At 34.9% G+C, this 18,598-nt stretch overlaps 1 protein-coding gene across 2 annotated transcripts in view; it reads right to left on the reverse strand.

Annotated features, from left to right (window-relative positions):
- The window catches only part of LOC136042805 (DENN domain-containing protein 2C-like), a 62,692-nt gene that overhangs the window by 26,910 nt on the left and 17,184 nt on the right, over positions 1 to 18,598 (reverse strand). For both annotated transcript variants that reach the window (XM_065727747.1, XM_065727751.1), the window contains exons 4-5: positions 11,906 to 12,122; positions 5,487 to 5,708 (exon numbers count right to left, since the gene is read on the reverse strand). In XM_065727747.1, coding sequence (XP_065583819.1) covers positions 5,487 to 5,708; positions 11,906 to 12,122 — 439 coding nt within the window. The remainder of the gene's footprint in view (positions 1 to 5,486; positions 5,709 to 11,905; positions 12,123 to 18,598) is intronic.

The following is an 18,598-nucleotide window of genomic DNA, read 5'->3' on the forward strand; positions in this document are numbered from 1 at the left end:
CCCAAGGAGTTTTGATTTAACATCCTTAGATGTTCTCCCCCTCCCAAATTTTTCATTATTTCATTACTACTAATTCGCCGAGGCACAAAGCTAACCGAGGCCAGGCACAAAAAAGCACAAAAGCGTGCCAGTTCTCTAGCTATATTTCCCTCATGGGTCATTAATCATCGAGGAGAAGACCCTTGGGCAGACTAATTCCAAGAAATGAAGACTTTTTCATATTAAGACAAACTAATCTATTCATATATTTCTACATTATCTGGTCTCAGCAAAAAAAAATATATAACAGCAAATCATGTAAAGCAAAAGTAAGCAAAGCAAAACTCGCAGTTAAGTGATAAAAAAGAAAAAAAAAGGCCTTAACACAATCACTCCAAGGAACTTCCACTAAGGTAAGTTTAAATTTTATTTTCATGTTATTAATTAACCGTTATTTCTATGGCTTTACAAAAAAAAGAAAAAAAAAGAAAAGATAAAGCAAAAACTAAATTACAATTGCCCTAACATTAATTACTGCAAGGAAGTTCAACTAATGTAGCTTCTAATTTGGTTTGAGCACTTATTCTGTATTTTTTACTATGGATTATTGTTACGACTTTTGCCTAGTTTTTGCTTTTTGTTGGAAGTTATTTGTTATAATGCCAAGATTTTCCTGCATATTAGATTGTCTGGCTCTGTCTTGGTGGGAAGAAAGCCGTCGGTTTTTGGAATCATTCTGTCCAAGTATAAGGGAAAGGCAGCAAGGTTAACATATAAACATAAATAAAAGCTCAATACTTGGAATTTTATCTACTACTACTACTAAGAACTCACCGCATGACCAGGCCACCTGAAGCCAACACAGCCCCCTTCCTCCATCCCAAGCTATTCGAAGCTTCATCTTTACACCCTCCCAGGAAGTTACTATTTCCTTTAAATCTTTCTTTATGACATCCTCCCACCCCAACCGCGGACGACCTGCTTTCCGTTCAGTCCTAGAGAGTTGGTCGAAAACGACAATCTTTGGCAATATGCCATCCTTCCTCCGCAAAACATGCCCGAGCCATCTCAACCTTTCTTTGTTTATAGCCCTACAAAGCGGGATTGGACCACACTTTTCGTAAAGCTTACTGTTTGAAAAACGGTCAGTCAGCCGGGTAGCCAGAACACTCGGTTGGCAATTTCTCTGGAAAACATCTAGCAAATCTTCATCCGCTTTTCGGAACGCCCATGGCTCAGAGCCATATTTAACCACTGTCATCAGTGTAGCTTCCAAAATTCTAATCTTGGTTTGCAGACTTCTCTACTCTTCCAAGCTTTTTTTTTAACTGTGAAAAAACACTCTGAGCCTTGGCTGTTCTAATTTTAACATCTTAACTCCTCCCGCCGTCTTTACTAATAATAATGCCAAGTTAAGTGAGGCTGTCCACCTGATCCAATTTTTTCGTTATCCAACGTCGCCTTTACATCTTCACTTGTTCCTGAATAAGTTTAAAAGAGTGTAAAAGCTTAAAATATACGTAGCAACACCTTAAAAGTTCTTTAAAAGGTACATAGTTATTTGATTTTTCCTTTAAGCCTACTTCAGCAAGGTTCGAAAAAGAGTCAATGAAGATAAATCAAACATATAATGATAGTTTTGAAGTTCTTCATTTCACAATATAATTAACTCGCACAACTAAATAATCCAAAATAGAAAACAAATATATGAATAATATTTTTAAGTAGAAAAGGAATAATGAATTAAGTGTACGCTGATTATTTAGATAGGAATCTTTCTTTTTAGCAGATCTACTAAATACACGTGAGAGTCTCTTTTGACCCGAATACCGTCACCCTGATCATTTTAGCTGATAAGGTAGTTAATGGATTTTGTTCGGGAATTTTCCTTTGTAAAGAGGCAACGTTGGTCAGATTACACGTAATTTACGCTTACGCCTAAGAGTCTCTTTTGACCCAAATACCGCCACCCTCATCATTTTAGCTGACATTCTTCATAGCCTTTTCTGAAGTATATGTGTGGCGGGAGGATTATTTTCAGGATACTTCTGGCACTGAGGATTTTTATCCCATTTGGCAAAGAAAGGTAACCATTTATTTTTTCTTAAATAGGTAATGCAATCTAATAGATACTCTTTGTTTAGGTTTGGATGGCAAACACAGTAAATCAGGATCAGACCCAATTCCCGGGTAATAGCAGCTAACCGGATTACAAATTATAACGAGATTGTTGCTTATCAATCGAGTCTATTTACTTATTTTTAGCAGTTTACAAATTGTGTTTTGAACAAAACCTGTTGATTTTGACTTACTTTCCTCTAAACTTTTTCTGAAGTGTGGTTGTGTGTTTATAAGGGGGGGGGGAATGTGTAAGAGGCGATGGTAGCTTCTATCTAAAATTTTACGCTTTACGAAAATTACATAAAGAAGGCATTTCCTTAAGGTCTATTGTAGTATGGACGAAAACCCCTGCTTCCAATGTTGGGAAGTGGTATGTACAGCCTTCAAACCTTTGTTCTATTCCCAAAAATCGTACCTACGCAGTTCGGTAAATTTAGTGGAAAAACTTAAAAATGCAAGTATTTCAAATAAAACAATACTAAGTAGCTTGACATAGTTTCTATGTAAACATATATTGATGTGGCAATATCTGAGCAATTATTAAAAAAATAAAATAGGAAAATATTATCATTTAATCGACGATTCAGCAGCAGGAATAGACTGCGAGGTTTTAATGTCCCTAGTTAAACTTTGTTAATAAGTATTCAATGTATTTTCAATTCCGTAATTTTTTTTTCCACAAATAAAGGGTCTAACGATGGGGACCTAACCTAACCTCTATCCGGGTTACTGGCGATTATTTATGTGGAAAGTCTCAAAAATTCGGCTTTAAATTCATATTTTTTTAAATATATTTATTGGGGACGTTACATGGATGACGTAATATCACTCTGTAATTATGAGGAAGATGAACTTAGGGGCTTTACAGATTACTTTAATACACAGGACCAAAATCTACAGTTTACATTAGAAATCGAAATTGCAAATAAATTACCGTTTCTAGATGTATTAATTATTCCTAGCATTGATAACTAGATTTTACTATTTACAGAAAACCTACAAAAAATAACAGATATCTTCATTTTAAATCAAATCACCCCCCACAAGTTAAAAGAGCTGTTGTAACCTCTCTCGTCGATCGTGCCCAAAACATTTGCTCTGAATCTCAAATTACAGATGAACTAAACTTCATCAGACACATACTTTTTGGCAACAGGTATCCTATAGCCTTTATTAATAATACAATTAGCCGTAGCCTGGAAAGACACTGCCATAAAATCAAGGGTCTTTCACCGTGTGAAGCTCCCGGCAAGCCCTCAAATATAATCTATCTTCTATATGTCCCAAAAGTCACCACAAATTAAAACAAAGTTTGCACACAAAATAACCTATATATAGTGTTTAAGAATAATTTTAAAATAATGAACTTCCTAAACTCTGTTAAAGATAAAACACCAGTTAATCGCCAAAGAGGGGTTTATCAAATACCATGTGACTGTGACAGCTACAATTTTGACACAACCCCTCAGAATTCAGATAAAACGCCTACAACAGCACAGAGACGATATAACTAAAACTTTAAATTCTAATAGTACCAATACTTCTTTCGATTCTGCTTTAAGCAGCCATATTTCTGATAACACTAGGCATAAAATACCTTTGAAGAAACTTCCCTTATTAGCAAGGGCTTAGGCATAAAACAGGTTGTTCGAGAGGCAATTGACATTAGACTCAAACTAAATAATAGTGTTTCTTTAAATAGGGATTTGGGGGAATACTCAATAAATGCCTTATACACAAATTTAATTAAAAGACAATTTAACAAATTACATTACAAAACCAGTAAACAATGCCACTCAGCATTTTACGGATAGACCTTCTAGGCTAGCTGCCAAAGAGGTTAGATTAGCATTGAAAGCTTATATGTAACTATTTCTATTTCACTTGAACGAATTACCTTTTTAACCTCACTTGATGTACCAGTCCTGATTGAACATCCATGAAGTAATGATGCTAGGACTGTTTTAAAAATATTTTAGTTTTAATGATCGTATTTTAATGTGATTTTTTTTTAAGTTTTTTTTTTCATTTGTTTTGTTTAGGACGGCCCTTGGTTATAGGGTCAAAATATTCATTTAAAGTTCGCATTCCAATGTCTTTTCGAAAAAAATTCCCTATTGTTACACTTGTATTTTGTAGCTTATTTGGGATAATGTACAAGATATTTCTTGCGGTTAAGATTTTTTTCATCTGTCAAAGTATAGTAACCATTTATTTTTAAATAGGTACTGGAATCTTTTCGTTACTCTATGCTTAAGCTTGGATATCAATCTCGGTCAATCGGTGTCAGACCCAGTCCACTTGTAATAGTAAACAGCTTGCCGAGGTCACAAACTATTGCGTGATTGTGATTAAAGTTATTGCTGTTATCTTGTTCATATTTATTCATACGACTGTAACAAGCAGTTACATAGTTAGAACAGCCCTGGGTGGTAAGAGTTAGAAAAATCTGCTTTAGGCTCATACTCTAAACAATTATAGAGAAAAATAAATTGATCTGAGGTTTCGAATCCTTTACCAGATTTTTTCGGAATTTACCAGATAAAAAAGGAAAACCGACCGTTTTTCAGTCCTCTTTTTTTAAATTCACATAATTTTTCGTTCAAGAAACACCAAATTAACAAAACATGGTGGGCCCGTTGTAATCCATCGAAGGGAATGTAGTACAATCTGTACCTCCCTTTACAGTAAATCCTATTTTAATTTCAGATAGCCAACCTTACAGTGTGAACACCACGCTGTTATTTCATGAGGTTTTTTTACGCACGAAAAAATCATTTTTCCAGTGCATCAGAGCAATATTATAATTAATATTCCAAACAAGCTATCTGAAATAAATTTGAACAAGCTATTTGAACTAGAACATGTCCAAAAACGCGCTACTAGAATAATACTTGGACCCAGTTTCAGCAGCTACGAAAGTGCCCTTGAGCTCTTGAATTTGCCCACCTTATTCGACCGAAGACATGAGCTAATAATGAAATTTGGGAAATCACTATTAACAAACGAGAAGCACCGATCCATACTTCCACCATCCGCATCAATCAGCAGACATACTAGGCATTACAACAAACTAGAACCAGTCAAGTGCCGTACGAACAGATTCGCAAACTCCTTTGTACCATATTTCGTAAGAGCATTTAACAAGTGTTAATTGTAATTTTGTGATTGTAAAAGTAGCGTAATTTAGCGTTCATTTTTGAGTGCTACGATAGCTATTTAAATAAACGAATACGAATATATAAAAAAAATCCCGTTTCGAACTAATCAGATTTTACGATTTCACATAAGACAATGAAAAAGAGAACAAAGAAGCAGAAAATATGGAATGAAACACAGAAAAAAGAGAGACCAACACCAAAAAAGAAAAAAAGAAAAAGGGAGACCTCTTTAAAAAAGGCAGTACATCGATGACTACTAATAAGACAATAAGAATAAGGTGTTGTTGTGTCGAAGCCTTCAATTTTGACACGATGACAATGAGCAAAGTACTGATCTCCATTTTCCTTCGTCAATACAATTGTATAATAGTCCAGGGCAGTACCAAACGGTTCCCAATGAAGGGCATCAGGGAAGCACATTTTACGAAGTCCTTCATCAATAACAATCTGAAAAGGAGCAAAGAAGTTTTAAAAAAAATTCAAAGAATAACAGCGGCTTAGATGTTCAAAAAAATGGCTTGAGGCCGTTGGAATATTAAATAAATTCAAAAATGGCATATTTGTAGTTATGGTTAAATATCTTAAAATTACACAAATTGCGACCGCGAAATTTTACAGGAAACTGAGAAAAAGCAATAAATAATTTCAGCTTCACTTAGCAGTATATACCTGTTTCTGATAAGGATGGTATGGTTTAAGCTTTCGAAATAGCAAAAAGGGATTTGGGAGGCAATAGTTCAATCTTTCTAGCATTTCATACAAGCCGGGACAGAAGTCAAAACAACTTTTGAACAGGAAATTTGGTAGTAACTAGGTGCAGCCCTTTTGTTATCAGTAGAATTTTGAAGAGTTTGTAATGTATGAAAAAATGAACAGCGAAAAAAAATGAAGAAAATAAAAAGACAAAAAAAAACAAAACAAAAAAATATTAGGTTGGTAAAAAGCTTGAGTAAAGGAGAGCTTACTCCTGCACAAAAAAAATGCAATAACTAACCCACGCACGGAGGAGGTTTTCCCAAAAAGATACTTTGCACCCAGATCAGGGTTGCCAACTGCCGACGTCTAAAAAGAGTGGAAAGAGTGAAAAGGCCAAAAAAAGAGTGGCTTTGCTAAAAAAGAGTGCAAGTCAAAAAATTTGCACGTATCCCCTCTGAGGAAAAACGAGTGCATTTCACACGAAAAGTGCATTAGTTGGCAACCCTGTTCCTTTGATTAAATGCACTTCTGACGAGGTTGGCAACTATTGATATTTGAAACAAATGAAACTGACAAACAATAAATAGTGATTTTCACACTTCCGCATCCCCTCTGAGGTAAAACTAGGTCTGCTTTGCATGGGCAACGTGAGGTGTTGTGGCAACCATTGTTGGCTCCGCCAAGTAAAGTGTTGCAAGAGCAACACTTTGGTTTTGTTTCCTCGCTTCGATTAAACACTGAAGTTGTTAATCTGTAAGGATCTTAAAATAAATACTAGGTACCATTCTGTATCGGCCTATTTTTGGTTTCAGTGTGTACCTTACTATTGAAGTTGTCAACCCCTTTAAACTTTCAAACTGATATATCTCATGAAGGAATTTTTCTATCAAAAATTGGATGACATCTGCTTTGATCAGCTCATCAAGAGCTACCGATTGCCGTCGAAAAAAAAAAATCTATCTGTCTTAGTTCAAAAGTTGACCTTTTTGCCATAGGCCAAGTTCCTAACGTCATCACTTAGAAAGGAGCAAAGGATAAACTCTAATTTCTTTAGTAATGAGAGAACTTTTAAAGTTTAAAAGGTACATCTGATACCATTTCTTTACCGCAATTCCAAGGGCAAAAAACCGAATGATAAGCTCAGCCAGGCACATACGCAGGAATTTTTTTCAGGGGGGGGGGCCAAAACCTTCAAAACAGCAGATATAAAGTAGCACTTTTTTTTATTTAGCAACTAAATAAATGCAAAAAGCACGTATATCGGAAAAATACAGATTAACCTTAATCTGCAGTATTGTAGCGGATGGGGGGAAGAAGACTGAAGCCTCAAAAGTACGTTTTAGGCTCAGGTTATGTTCATAGTGATTTAGAACTAGTGATTAATCTATTATATCCCACTGAAAGGGGAATTTTAGGGTTAACAGTGCAATATGGGTGCTGTGGGGGTAGTTCTTCTATTGCGAAAACGTCAATTTTAATGAAAAATGATAGTTTCCAAAATTGATCCATTAAAAGCTGTACTTTATCCTGAAAAGGGGGGATAAACGCCCTAATGTCAAGGATAATTATATTTTGCTGTGGAAAGCAAACTCTCTTTACGAAAAAAAAACCGTATAATTGATAATTACTTCAATTGGTTAATAATTGGGCAGTGACTTGACCAGATAATTGTATGCTGTAAAATCCCAAAAAAGGCTTCACGCATGCATCTAGATTCTTAATAAATGTCCTACTTTGCCAGAAATCCCAATAAACCATGGGGAAATTAAACATTTCAGAAAATTTCGGGGGGGGGGGGGAGGGGGGCTGCGTACCCCCCCCCCCCCCTGCGTACGTGCCTGAACTCAGCTGGAATCACGAACAGAAATGGGTAGAACAATAGATTTTTTGGTCCCAGGCAAGATTTCTACAAAGCTTTCCAAAATGCAAAGTCATATTCATCAATCCGGCCTAAGGTCCACACTTTCCGTAAAAACCGAAGAGGTAAGAGCCTTGCCACTTTCTAGGAATATGCAGAAATAAGGGTGATGATAAAAAAAAAAAAAAAAAAAAAAAAAAAAAAAAAAAAAAAAAAAAAGAAAGACAAGACCAAAGTTTTGCTTTCGCAACACAAAAAGACTGTATTTTACATGAGAAATGTGAAAGTTGACAACCGCGATCTAGATTCCGCCCGCCTCGGGTTGTTTTTGGACCCGTTAATATCTTTTCCACCACCCGTTAATATCTTTTCCTCCTGATATGAAAACTTTTTTTGGCCCTCACATTACTGAAAAAATTAACAAAGCATCTTCTTTATTATTACTTATACAAGTGTTGCCTATGTTTTGTATATATTTGTGCGTTTTCCTTTTTTATGTTTTTGATCACCCATTAAAATTCAAAATTCATATTTTTCAATATAGTTTAATCGGTTTTACCTGCTTTTTATTATTTTGTTTGACCAGTTTCGTTTGGTGTTTTTTGCTGTTAGTTGTTTTTTGAGCCCGGAGTTCAAAATCGGGTCCTTCGGGGCTTGTGGTAGAAATTTTATGAAATGAACATCTTATCTTATTAATTTACATACATCTAGAGTCGCCATGAAAAGCAAATTTATTTCGTGCATATCTCACCGTGAATGTCTGAAATCTGGTTAATATCCAAATTCACCGGTGAATATCTGAAACTCCTTTTTCTCTCCTTGGATTCAATTAGCTTTGCGAGTCAGATTTTTCAGTCTTACGCAAGCTGTGATGGTTACGCCATCATAGCAGAAAAAGTTAAAGTTACGCTAGATTATGTTAGTCCAGGTTAGGCTCAAATTTGATTATAAATATCAGAAATGGGTTAAAAACCTAATCCGATCGAACCTGTAATCATCAAACCTTGCATTAAACTTAAAAAGTTGACTGGCAACGTTGATTAAATCCAAGGAGAAAAAAAAGTATTTCAGACATTCACCAATTCCGGACATTCACAGCAACACATATGAAGATACCTTTTATGAAGATACATTTTATGAAGATACCTTTCTTTAGAATTTTGGTTAACACTGGCACTGGTTGTTTTCTACTTACAGTTCATTACCACAAACTGTTTTATCAGTCATTCAATATTTTGAAATTTGAGCAATTTGAAGCAGAATTCATTCTTTTTCTAAGAAAGACACATAAATTCTATAAAAACAATAGCTAATTATTGAGGTTACAACAACATAACGAGGACAGGTGATGGCGAGTTTATGTCAATTATGAATACCGACGGAACTTCTTCAGTTCAAATTTTACCTTTTTCACCTCTAATATTGATATAATCCACCGTTACTTATAATAATGTATTATTGTTAGTTTCAACATCTTGTTGATTAGAAAATTAAATTTAAAAATAAACGTTATTCAAACAAGCATTAATTTTTGCTTATTTTTAGTTTCACATTCTCAGGTTCGCTGACTGACCATTTAAATTGTGTTTTATACAACGATGGACCATCCTTCATCATATTCAGAACTAACTATCATGATACTACAAGAAAAGAAAAAGAGCTTTCATATGACTGACCTACCTTTCAAAATGATATGAAAAACTAGAATTGTGAGAAAACAATTCATTAGTTCTAATAGTGATCGAGCTCCCCCCCCCCCCGTCCCGAAAAACAGGGCAAAAAGTTGTTTTCTTTTTTCAAAAACATCAAAACAAACTTCAATGAAACCACATCCTTTTTTAAAATATTTTTTCAAATAGTGAATGTAAGTAACTTTAAAAAATTCAACTCCAACTATCATAAAAAATCCATAATGTTAGCACGGTCACCTGACGGTCACATAGGTAATCTGACGGTCACCAAGTGCTGATACTTTTATTTAGGTCATTTTTTGTGGAATTAAATTCGATGTTTCACTTTGATTTTCAATGATGGAGATAACTAATATCATTAATAGAGCAAACATAGCTTATAAAGTACTACAAGGTTGTACTATCAAAGCATTATGACCTAGGAGGGTTGTAATAACTAACTATAATCCAAGTTAGGCTAATAATAAAAGATTTAAATATCCAAATGATTTTTTTTTTTGGAAAAACATGTCTTTGTTGAGTTATGTCACTTCCAAATTCGTGTTTAATTAATAAGCCTACAAGGATTTGTATATTTTATTATACATAAATAATTTGCACTCTAAGTTTATTAATTTGTTTTTTTTTGTATTTTTTCTTTTATCTAAAAGACGCGTAATTCTTATATAGTCGATTGTATTTGGTCACTAATTATTTGAAAGTTACTCGTCAGATATCTAGGCAGAGTCTGCATTATTTTCGTTAGATATGTACCCTTATAACTTACCTTATAACATAAATTCTATTTTAAGTACTGAGTAGGCTAAGAGTGATGATTAGTTCATTTTCTTCATCTAAAAATAAAAAATATATACAATAACGGATCTTTTTTAATCAATAAAATATGTTAATTTTATTCCTGTAAAGTCAACTATTTTTGGTCATTATTTACTTAACAGTTATTAATAATTATTTATTTAATGATTATTTAAGTTATTCATTCCAAACCAATATTTTCATTCAGCACTATTTTCGTTGCATTTATATTCTAATAACTTACTTTTCAAAGAAATTATTTCTCTGAATAATTCCTTTCTCAGTTATAGCATATATCTCTTAATAAAAAAACTCTGAATCTTTTTTTATAAATAATAAAACGAAGACAAACGAGATCATGCTTAGCCGTTTTGGTCTCAAAAATTATTGTTATGAATAATCACATTTTTGTAATAAACTATATTTTATATAAAATTTATATAAAAAACAAATTATATTCATAGAAAGAACTATATCGAAAACTTTGGTTTAAATGCATAGCCAGGATAAAAAAAAATATTAACTAGTTCATTTTCTTACTTAAAAAAAAAACACGCGTTTGATTTTTCTTTTATCTACAAAGCAGGTTAATTAAATTCCTGTCCTAATTATTAGTTCGACCAGTAGTTAATTAAAAGTTATTCCTTTAAAAAGCCATATGAACAGCCTACACCGTTTTTGTTACCTCTTTTTCCCCATAGCATGCATTTCGAAGATATTTTTTCTCCAAAATAATCCTTTTCTCAATTACAGCTTATGCGTCTTTTATATCCTTTGGAAGAAACAAGTTTTCATAGTACTTTTTGGTGAGCCTAGACACTTAGAAGTAAGTAGGAGAAATAGTATTCAAGAAAGTGTGTGTGGTAAAATTTTAGTTAATTGACTTTTTGCTATCTCAGAAAGGGTTTAGGTTAGGAAAAATGAAACTTTCAGGGATGAATCTACAGACTAAAGTATGTCCTGGGAAGGTATTTTGAAGCAACTACCTCCACTCCTTCTCCCTCTAGAGGGCCCTGACCTTTGATGACCTTTAAAAATATGTGTGCTATAAAATGAAACCTTGCAGAATAGATTTTCTGCTTAATTGAAGTGCAACAAAATTGTTTTCAGCTTCATAAATTTGCTCAATTCTATTTTATAAGGTTTTAAAGATATGCAAATACATTTCCTAAATTAAAAAAAAAACTTGATATGGCTCAAAATTCTACTCAAATAACAGGAATTGCATTTTCAGAACTAAAGGCAGAGAAAGGGCAACTGGTAACTGAAAATTAAGGTAAAATGTTATTTTGTCAAAATTTCAATAGGTATAAATCTGTCATGTAGGCAAATTTCAGGGCCCTCCAGAGGGAGAAGGAGTAGAGATGGGTACTTTAAAATACCTTCCCAGGACATACTTTAGCCTGTAGACCCATCCCTGAAAGTTCCATTTTCCTAACCTAAACACTTTCCAAGATAGCAAGAAGTCAATTAACTAGAATTTTACCGTGTGTGTTAAAAAATCATCATTGTTTGATTATTATTTTCTTTATTCCTTTATGAAATTTACTTTCTTCGTGGATTCTTCTTATGCTAAAGGGTTTGGAAAAAAGAAAAAAACTAACATTTTCAGGTACACTGAACAGCACATTTGCATCCAATTTTGAGCCTTTGCATGTCAAACCAAGGAGGAAGCCTGCCCTGCATAGATTATTTTCACCGCCTTCTATCTTTGGCTCTGGAATAAGAGAGTTTCGCGACAGGATGCTAGTCCTACGATTAAGGTTAGTAGTTGATTTCGCCAGCTCCAAATATCGCCTCCGTTCGTCGACAAAGTTTTTGCTAGAATAGAAAAAAAATGTACGATGAAACAACACATATATACACGAGCTAGGGAGCTCAGTCCCACCAGTATGACAAACTTTAATCAGACAGAAAGAAATTAAGATCTATATATTTTATTAGTCCACTGGTGCAGGCAGAAATTGGATTCTAAACCGTCGTAAAATATTATATTACCGAATAATATATTATATGATTGTATTATATGACCGAATAATTGTATGCTGTAAAATCCCCCAAAAAAGGCTTCACACATGTATCTAGATTCTTAATAAATATCCTACTTTTGCCAGAAATCCCAAGATACCATGGAGAAATTAAACATTTCACAAAATGTCGGGGGGGGGGGATGAGCCTGAGCCATCAGGGCTCAGGCCAACCCCAAAATCTCAAAATTTCTTGAATTTCTAAGCAATTTTCATTCAAGTTATCAAGTAAAGTCTAATTTTATTTTATTATTACTATTTCATCCCCCCAAAATTTAATCCCCCCCCCCTAAAAAAAACCATGCATACGTGTATGTATGTGCGTGCCACCCGTGGGACCTAGTCTAAGGTTTTTAATATACATTTTTTTAATCTTAGGAGTATAGTTAATATAAAATCTTTGAGGATAGCAATTTGAAAGTGATAGATATATCGTGATAGAACCTTTTACAAAAAAAAAAAAAAAATGAAAACTACTATATTTTTTCTTCGGCACAGTGAAGACTTGGACAAGATAGTTGCAATTGATTCACCGTTTAAAAAAAACGAAGATAGTAATTATATCTATCAAATCAGTTTCCCTTTTATTAAAAAAATTTAGCTTAGTTAAAAATCAGTGGCGTAATTTTGCCAGAATCCTCGGGGAGGATCCAGAGCCAATCTTCCTAAATTAAGTCAAAATGACACTGAAAACTGAAAAAGGAGCCGTATATTACCATTAAGGTAAACATATCAAACAGTTCGTGGTTACGAACTGTAGTAAGGAGCGACCTGGCTCAATACTAACCAAAACTCTAAAAAATGGAATTTTGATACCAATAGCTACATCAAAAGAATCACATTTTAATGCTGATTTTAAATATATAAGTTTCATCAAGTTTAGTTTTACCTATCAAAAGATACGAGCCTAAGAAAATTTGCCTTATAATAGAAAATAGGGGGAAACACCCTCTAAAAGTCATAGAATCTTAACGAAAATCACACCATCAGATTGAGCGTATCGAAGAACCCTATCGTATAATTTTTAAGCTCCTATCTATAAAAATGTGGAATTTTGTATTTTTTGCCAGAAGGAAATGAAAAGTTCTAGTGCCCTTCTTAAGTGACCAAAAAATTGAAGGGCACCTAGGCCCCCTCCCACTCTAATTATTTTCCCAAAGTCAACGGATCAAAATTCTGAGATAGCCATTTTATTCAGTGTAGTCGAAAAACCTTATAACTATGTCTTTGGGGACGACTTACTCCCCCACAGTCCCCGTGGGAGGGGCTAAAAGTTACAAACTTTGATCAGTGCTTACATATAGTAATGGTTATTGGGAAGTGTAAAAACGTTTTCAGGGGGATTTTTTGGTTGGGGGAGGGGTTGGCGAGCGGGGGATATGCGGAGGAGCTTTCCATCGAGGAATTTGTCATGGGGGAAGAAAATTTCCATGAAGGGAGGGCAGGATTTTCTAGAATTATTTAAAAGAAGCAATGAGAAAATAAAGATGAAAAGTTTTTTTCAACTGGAAGTAAGGAGCAGCATTAAAACTTAAAACGAACAGAAATTATTACGCATATGAGGGGCTCACCTCCTCCTAATACCTCGCTCTTCACGCTAAAGTATTTTTAGTGATTTCAACTATTTATTCTACGGCTTTTGTGATTCAGGGGTCATTCTTGATGAATTGGGACAAAATTTAATCTTTAGTGTAAAGAGCGAGGTACTGAAGAGGGGGTGAACCCCTCATATGTGTAATAAAAACATGAGATTACAAAAGTTCATTACGTAAGCTAATTTATAAGTTACGTTTATCTTTTATTAATAAACACATTCGTAAAAAATTAAAAGTTCTAGTTGCCTTTCTAAGTAACCGAAAAATCGCAGGGCAACTAGGCTTCCTCTACCGTTCCCTTTTTTCTCAAAATCATTCGATCAAAACTGTGAGAAAGCCATTTAGCCAAAAAAAAACTTCCAAATTTCGTGTTAATTATTCCTCTGCGGAGAGTCAAAATCAAAACATACATTGATTCAAAAACATTCAGAAATTAAATAATAAAAAAAGTTTTTTAGCTGAAAGTAAGGAGCAACATTAGAATTTAAAACGAAAAGAAATTACTTCGTATATGAAAGGGGCTGCTTCCTCATCAAAGCCCCGCTCTTTACGCTAAACAAACTCTATCTCTAAGATTTTAGATTAAGATAACTCTAACTCTATCTTTTTTAAGATTTTTCTTTATTAAATATGATAATTCTAAAGCTTATGAGTTTTCAAATAAATTCGCTTCTGTTCTTTTTCATTTTTCTTCTTGTAGTCTATTTTTGAAGGCAACCTACCTTAGTCCAGAAATTCTCGTTCTTAGGAATTTTCGCTATTAGATTATGAAAACCATAACGAAAAAAACAACATCAATAAAAATACAACCGCAAAGCATAAATTTTGGCAAGAACTTTTCGATAAAACAAACGAATAAAACTGCACTGATATGCTGTTTCCTGCGAGAAAGCACTTATGCAAACTCAAATACAAAAATATTTCACGCCCATTTGAACGCAACTAGTTTTGTTTTATTCTTTTTAGACTATGCGTAATTTGATTCGTGGGAGATTATAAACCAGCTGACCAGCTCGAAAAAATCACTTCAAAGAAATTTAAAAAGCCGCAAACATTTACTCAGAAGAAGCTAACGAACTTTAAACAGTTAGCTGAGGCATAGAATGCCAAAGGAATAGAATGTCATAGGCTTAGAAATATAATGCCAGATAATACGTGAAAACTTCAGGAAACAGCCAAAACTCTATGAAGAGGTTGAGGAGGGGGTGTCATCTCCCAGGTGGCGAATGTGATTTTAATTACGGATCTGGAAACAAAAATTATCAAATATGTCGTTTAATAAGCAGTGTTTATTTAACGAAATACCATCGTTGTTTATGGAACTGTTGGGCTAAAAATTTTCATGCTCCCCGCCAAATCACTTTCATATATCGGCTTATTTAGAAATGGAGATACAGTATAATGCATTACAGACAAAACATAAAATAACCCAACCTTTAAAATAATAAAATAAACATAAACAAATAATAAAAAAAACATACGAGTTTCCTTTTAAACCTAGCAGCTGAGCTAAATTTTTTGGTTGATAATTTCTGTTCGTTTTAAGTTTTAATGTTGCTCCTTACTTCTAGTGGAAAAACTGTTTTTATTTAATCATCCATAAGGATATGTCTAAATTGAAATTATCACTGATAATGTGAATCCCAACAAAATACAAAGGTGATCTCCACGATGTTGGCCGAGGAGCCCCAGAGTAAACGGGGAGGATGTCAGAGCTTATAGTTTGGTATTATAATACCTTCCAAAACAATGCAAGACAACTATGGTATTTTCTGACTGGTAATCTACTCGAAAGATGAGATCAAAGATGAGATCCATAACTCTCAAAGAAGTTAGTCCAAAACTATTTAATAGTTAATGGACAAGGATGGTGTGATCAATAAAGTCAAATGTTTTTCTTGGAGATCGTCCAAGATAGCATTTGTCAGCCTTACTCAAAATAGTGTGGATTGAAATAATTAGCGATCAATTTACGGTTGAAGTTACATAAATTGTCCTGTGTCCACGTTTTGAATGATCTAAAGTAGTGTTGGGCGATAATTCGAATAAACGATATATCGATATTTTTACTTTCGATATTTGATAACTGGTATATCGATTTCGATATTTCTTATCAGTTTCTTTGCTCAGATTAACTTTAGGTTTTTCCAAAATTCCATGACAAAAATTGTAATTAAAGAGTATTTTTCACAGTTTTTAGCTTTTAAATCTAGTGGGACAAAGAAAAAAGAAACACTCCATAGTTGCCAAATCACCAAGTTTTTGCTGATTTTTCGAAGTCATTTTTAGCTTTCAAATCTAATAGGACACAGAATAAAGAACCACACCATTGCTGACCAATCCTTGATTTTTTTTTCTTTTTGAAAGGATTGGATTATGCCAGGATTAACTCAATAAAAAAGTGCTATAAATTAAGAAGTTTCTTTTTTTCTAGAACCGCCAATAAAGAGAACAAGGTCTGCACGATATGCTAAAGCAGCATCAAACCCGGTGAAAACAAAGTCATATTATCCGAGAAAGGATCCGATGGCGTTAATAACACACGTAAAGAAAGAGCTAGTACAATTGCCGTGACGACCGGAAATGAAGTCCACGCCATGTGTCGTCGTAACTTCTGTGACAGACATCAGATCGACCAAGAAAAAAACCCTAAAAGGAAACTTCAGCAAAAAGAACCGGTTGCAGCCCCCTGTTCTAGATCTTCGGCTCCACGCTTTGATTTTTCGAAAAATTGCCTATTCTATGGTCAAGCAGTGAAACTATGCAAGATTCCAAGTCGTAAATTCGCTCAAGCTTATGAAGTACGAAATAATAGCTTCGACCACTCAATTAGTGAAATATGTAAGAGCAGCAACGGTCAGTGGGCCATGACAATGCTCGGTCGGATAAATTCAAAGACTTCTGACCTTCATGCAGAGACTGCCGTTTACCATCAAATATGCTCAGTGAACTTCAGGACAGGAAAAGCGATTTCACAAAAATTATGTGGTCAAGAAAAAATAATTCACGTGCCTCCACCAAAGAAACTCAAGGGAAGACCGTACGATAGTGCAGGGAAAGCCGCTCTCAAAGAAGAGCTTCAGTTTTATGTCGATAGTGAAGAGCCTATACCTCTGACGGTCATTCTAACAAATATGGTTCATATTCTCTCTGAAACAGGCTGTGATAGTTCGGCCTACAGCTTTCATCAAGCCAAGGATTTGCTAGTCAGTGAGTACGGCGAACAAGTAGTTGTTTCCGATTAAAATGGGAAAGGGACACTCGTAACATTTAGAGATAGGTCGACGGGATATTACGAGAACGCATCAGAACCTGACTTGCCTTGCAGAGTTGGCTATTGAAAATCACGCAGAAGCAGTATCTTCGAGGAAAGCTAGAGATATGGTGGATATAGAAAAGGTGGTTCGATACACTGAGCCCGTAGAACCCTTCCGGCAGGATTCACAGCCGTTGAACGTGGTTACCGGTGTCCGCGCTTCATCATCTCTAAACGTAGACGATGCCAAATCTAGGGGAGAAAAGATCCTGAAGGACATGGAAGCAAAATCAGTTGATAAATATGTTTTCAGGAGAAAGGAGAAAGCTGTAACTATGACAGAGAAGTCATCGGCGGTGATAGATAGCGAAAGAGAAATTGTCGAACCAGCTCTAATCTTCCCGACGTCTAGCCGCAGTGGCTAAAACCAGTGGTTCTGATTTGAACAAGGTTCTGTCGTTCAAGCTCTGTACATTTCCACCATCGCTCTTTAGTTCGTTCGAGGTGTTGAAGACAGCCGACAAAGCATCTCTAACAAATGCACTGATGAAAATTGAGGAGATCGTTGGTCCAGTGACATTACCAGCCTCCCAGAGAGTTTTGGACGGTGGCTGGCTAGTCCACAAAATACCGTGGATTGCCAGAACTATATACTCTAAGGTGGCAGAATCTTACGTAGATTATGTCAAAAGACATTTTGGTCAGGCAGTGGTAGATTTTGAGTCTTACACTGACAAACCAACGACGAAAAATTGCACAGAGCTGAAGAGAACCAAAGTTTTGTCGTGTCCAAATATTGAATTCTCTCCTAATATGAAGATGGTCAAAAGTAAGGAGAAAATTTTTATAAGTCCCAAAAATAAACAACACTTCATCGGTCTATTAACTGAGAGGCTGGCGAACTCAGGAGGTCAAGTTCTACATGCTCAGGATGATGCCGACGTCTTAGTTGTACAAACTGCACTCAGTTGTGCTGAAACTTTGTCGACCACTTTGATTGGGAACGATACTGACCTGTTAGTCCTTCTGCTGTACCATACCAAACTTGATGCATGTAATATCTTTATGCAGACAGACACGCATGAAAATAACCGACGATTGTATGACACAAAAAGAATCAAGTAAAAACTAGGAGCCGAAGCAGCAGAAAATCTACTCGTTTGCCACGCAATGTCTGGCTGCGATACAACATCAAGACTTCACAGGGTAGGAAAATTAGCAGAGGTTTCCTTGTCACTTAAAGATGCTATTTTTAAGAATGCTTGCAAGATCTTCATGACACCAGGATGTAACTAACAGGGGATCACCAAAGCTGGAGAGAAAGCTTTACTTCGCATATACAAAGGGAAAAGTAATGAAAAGTTCCTGAAGGATGTGCAGTTGCGGTTATTTGCTATGCAGGTTGCAAGTTCAAATGCT

Source organism: Artemia franciscana, chromosome 2 (assembly GCF_032884065.1).
Source record: "Artemia franciscana chromosome 2, ASM3288406v1, whole genome shotgun sequence".
In the NCBI taxonomy this organism is placed as follows: domain Eukaryota; kingdom Metazoa; phylum Arthropoda; class Branchiopoda; order Anostraca; family Artemiidae; genus Artemia; species Artemia franciscana.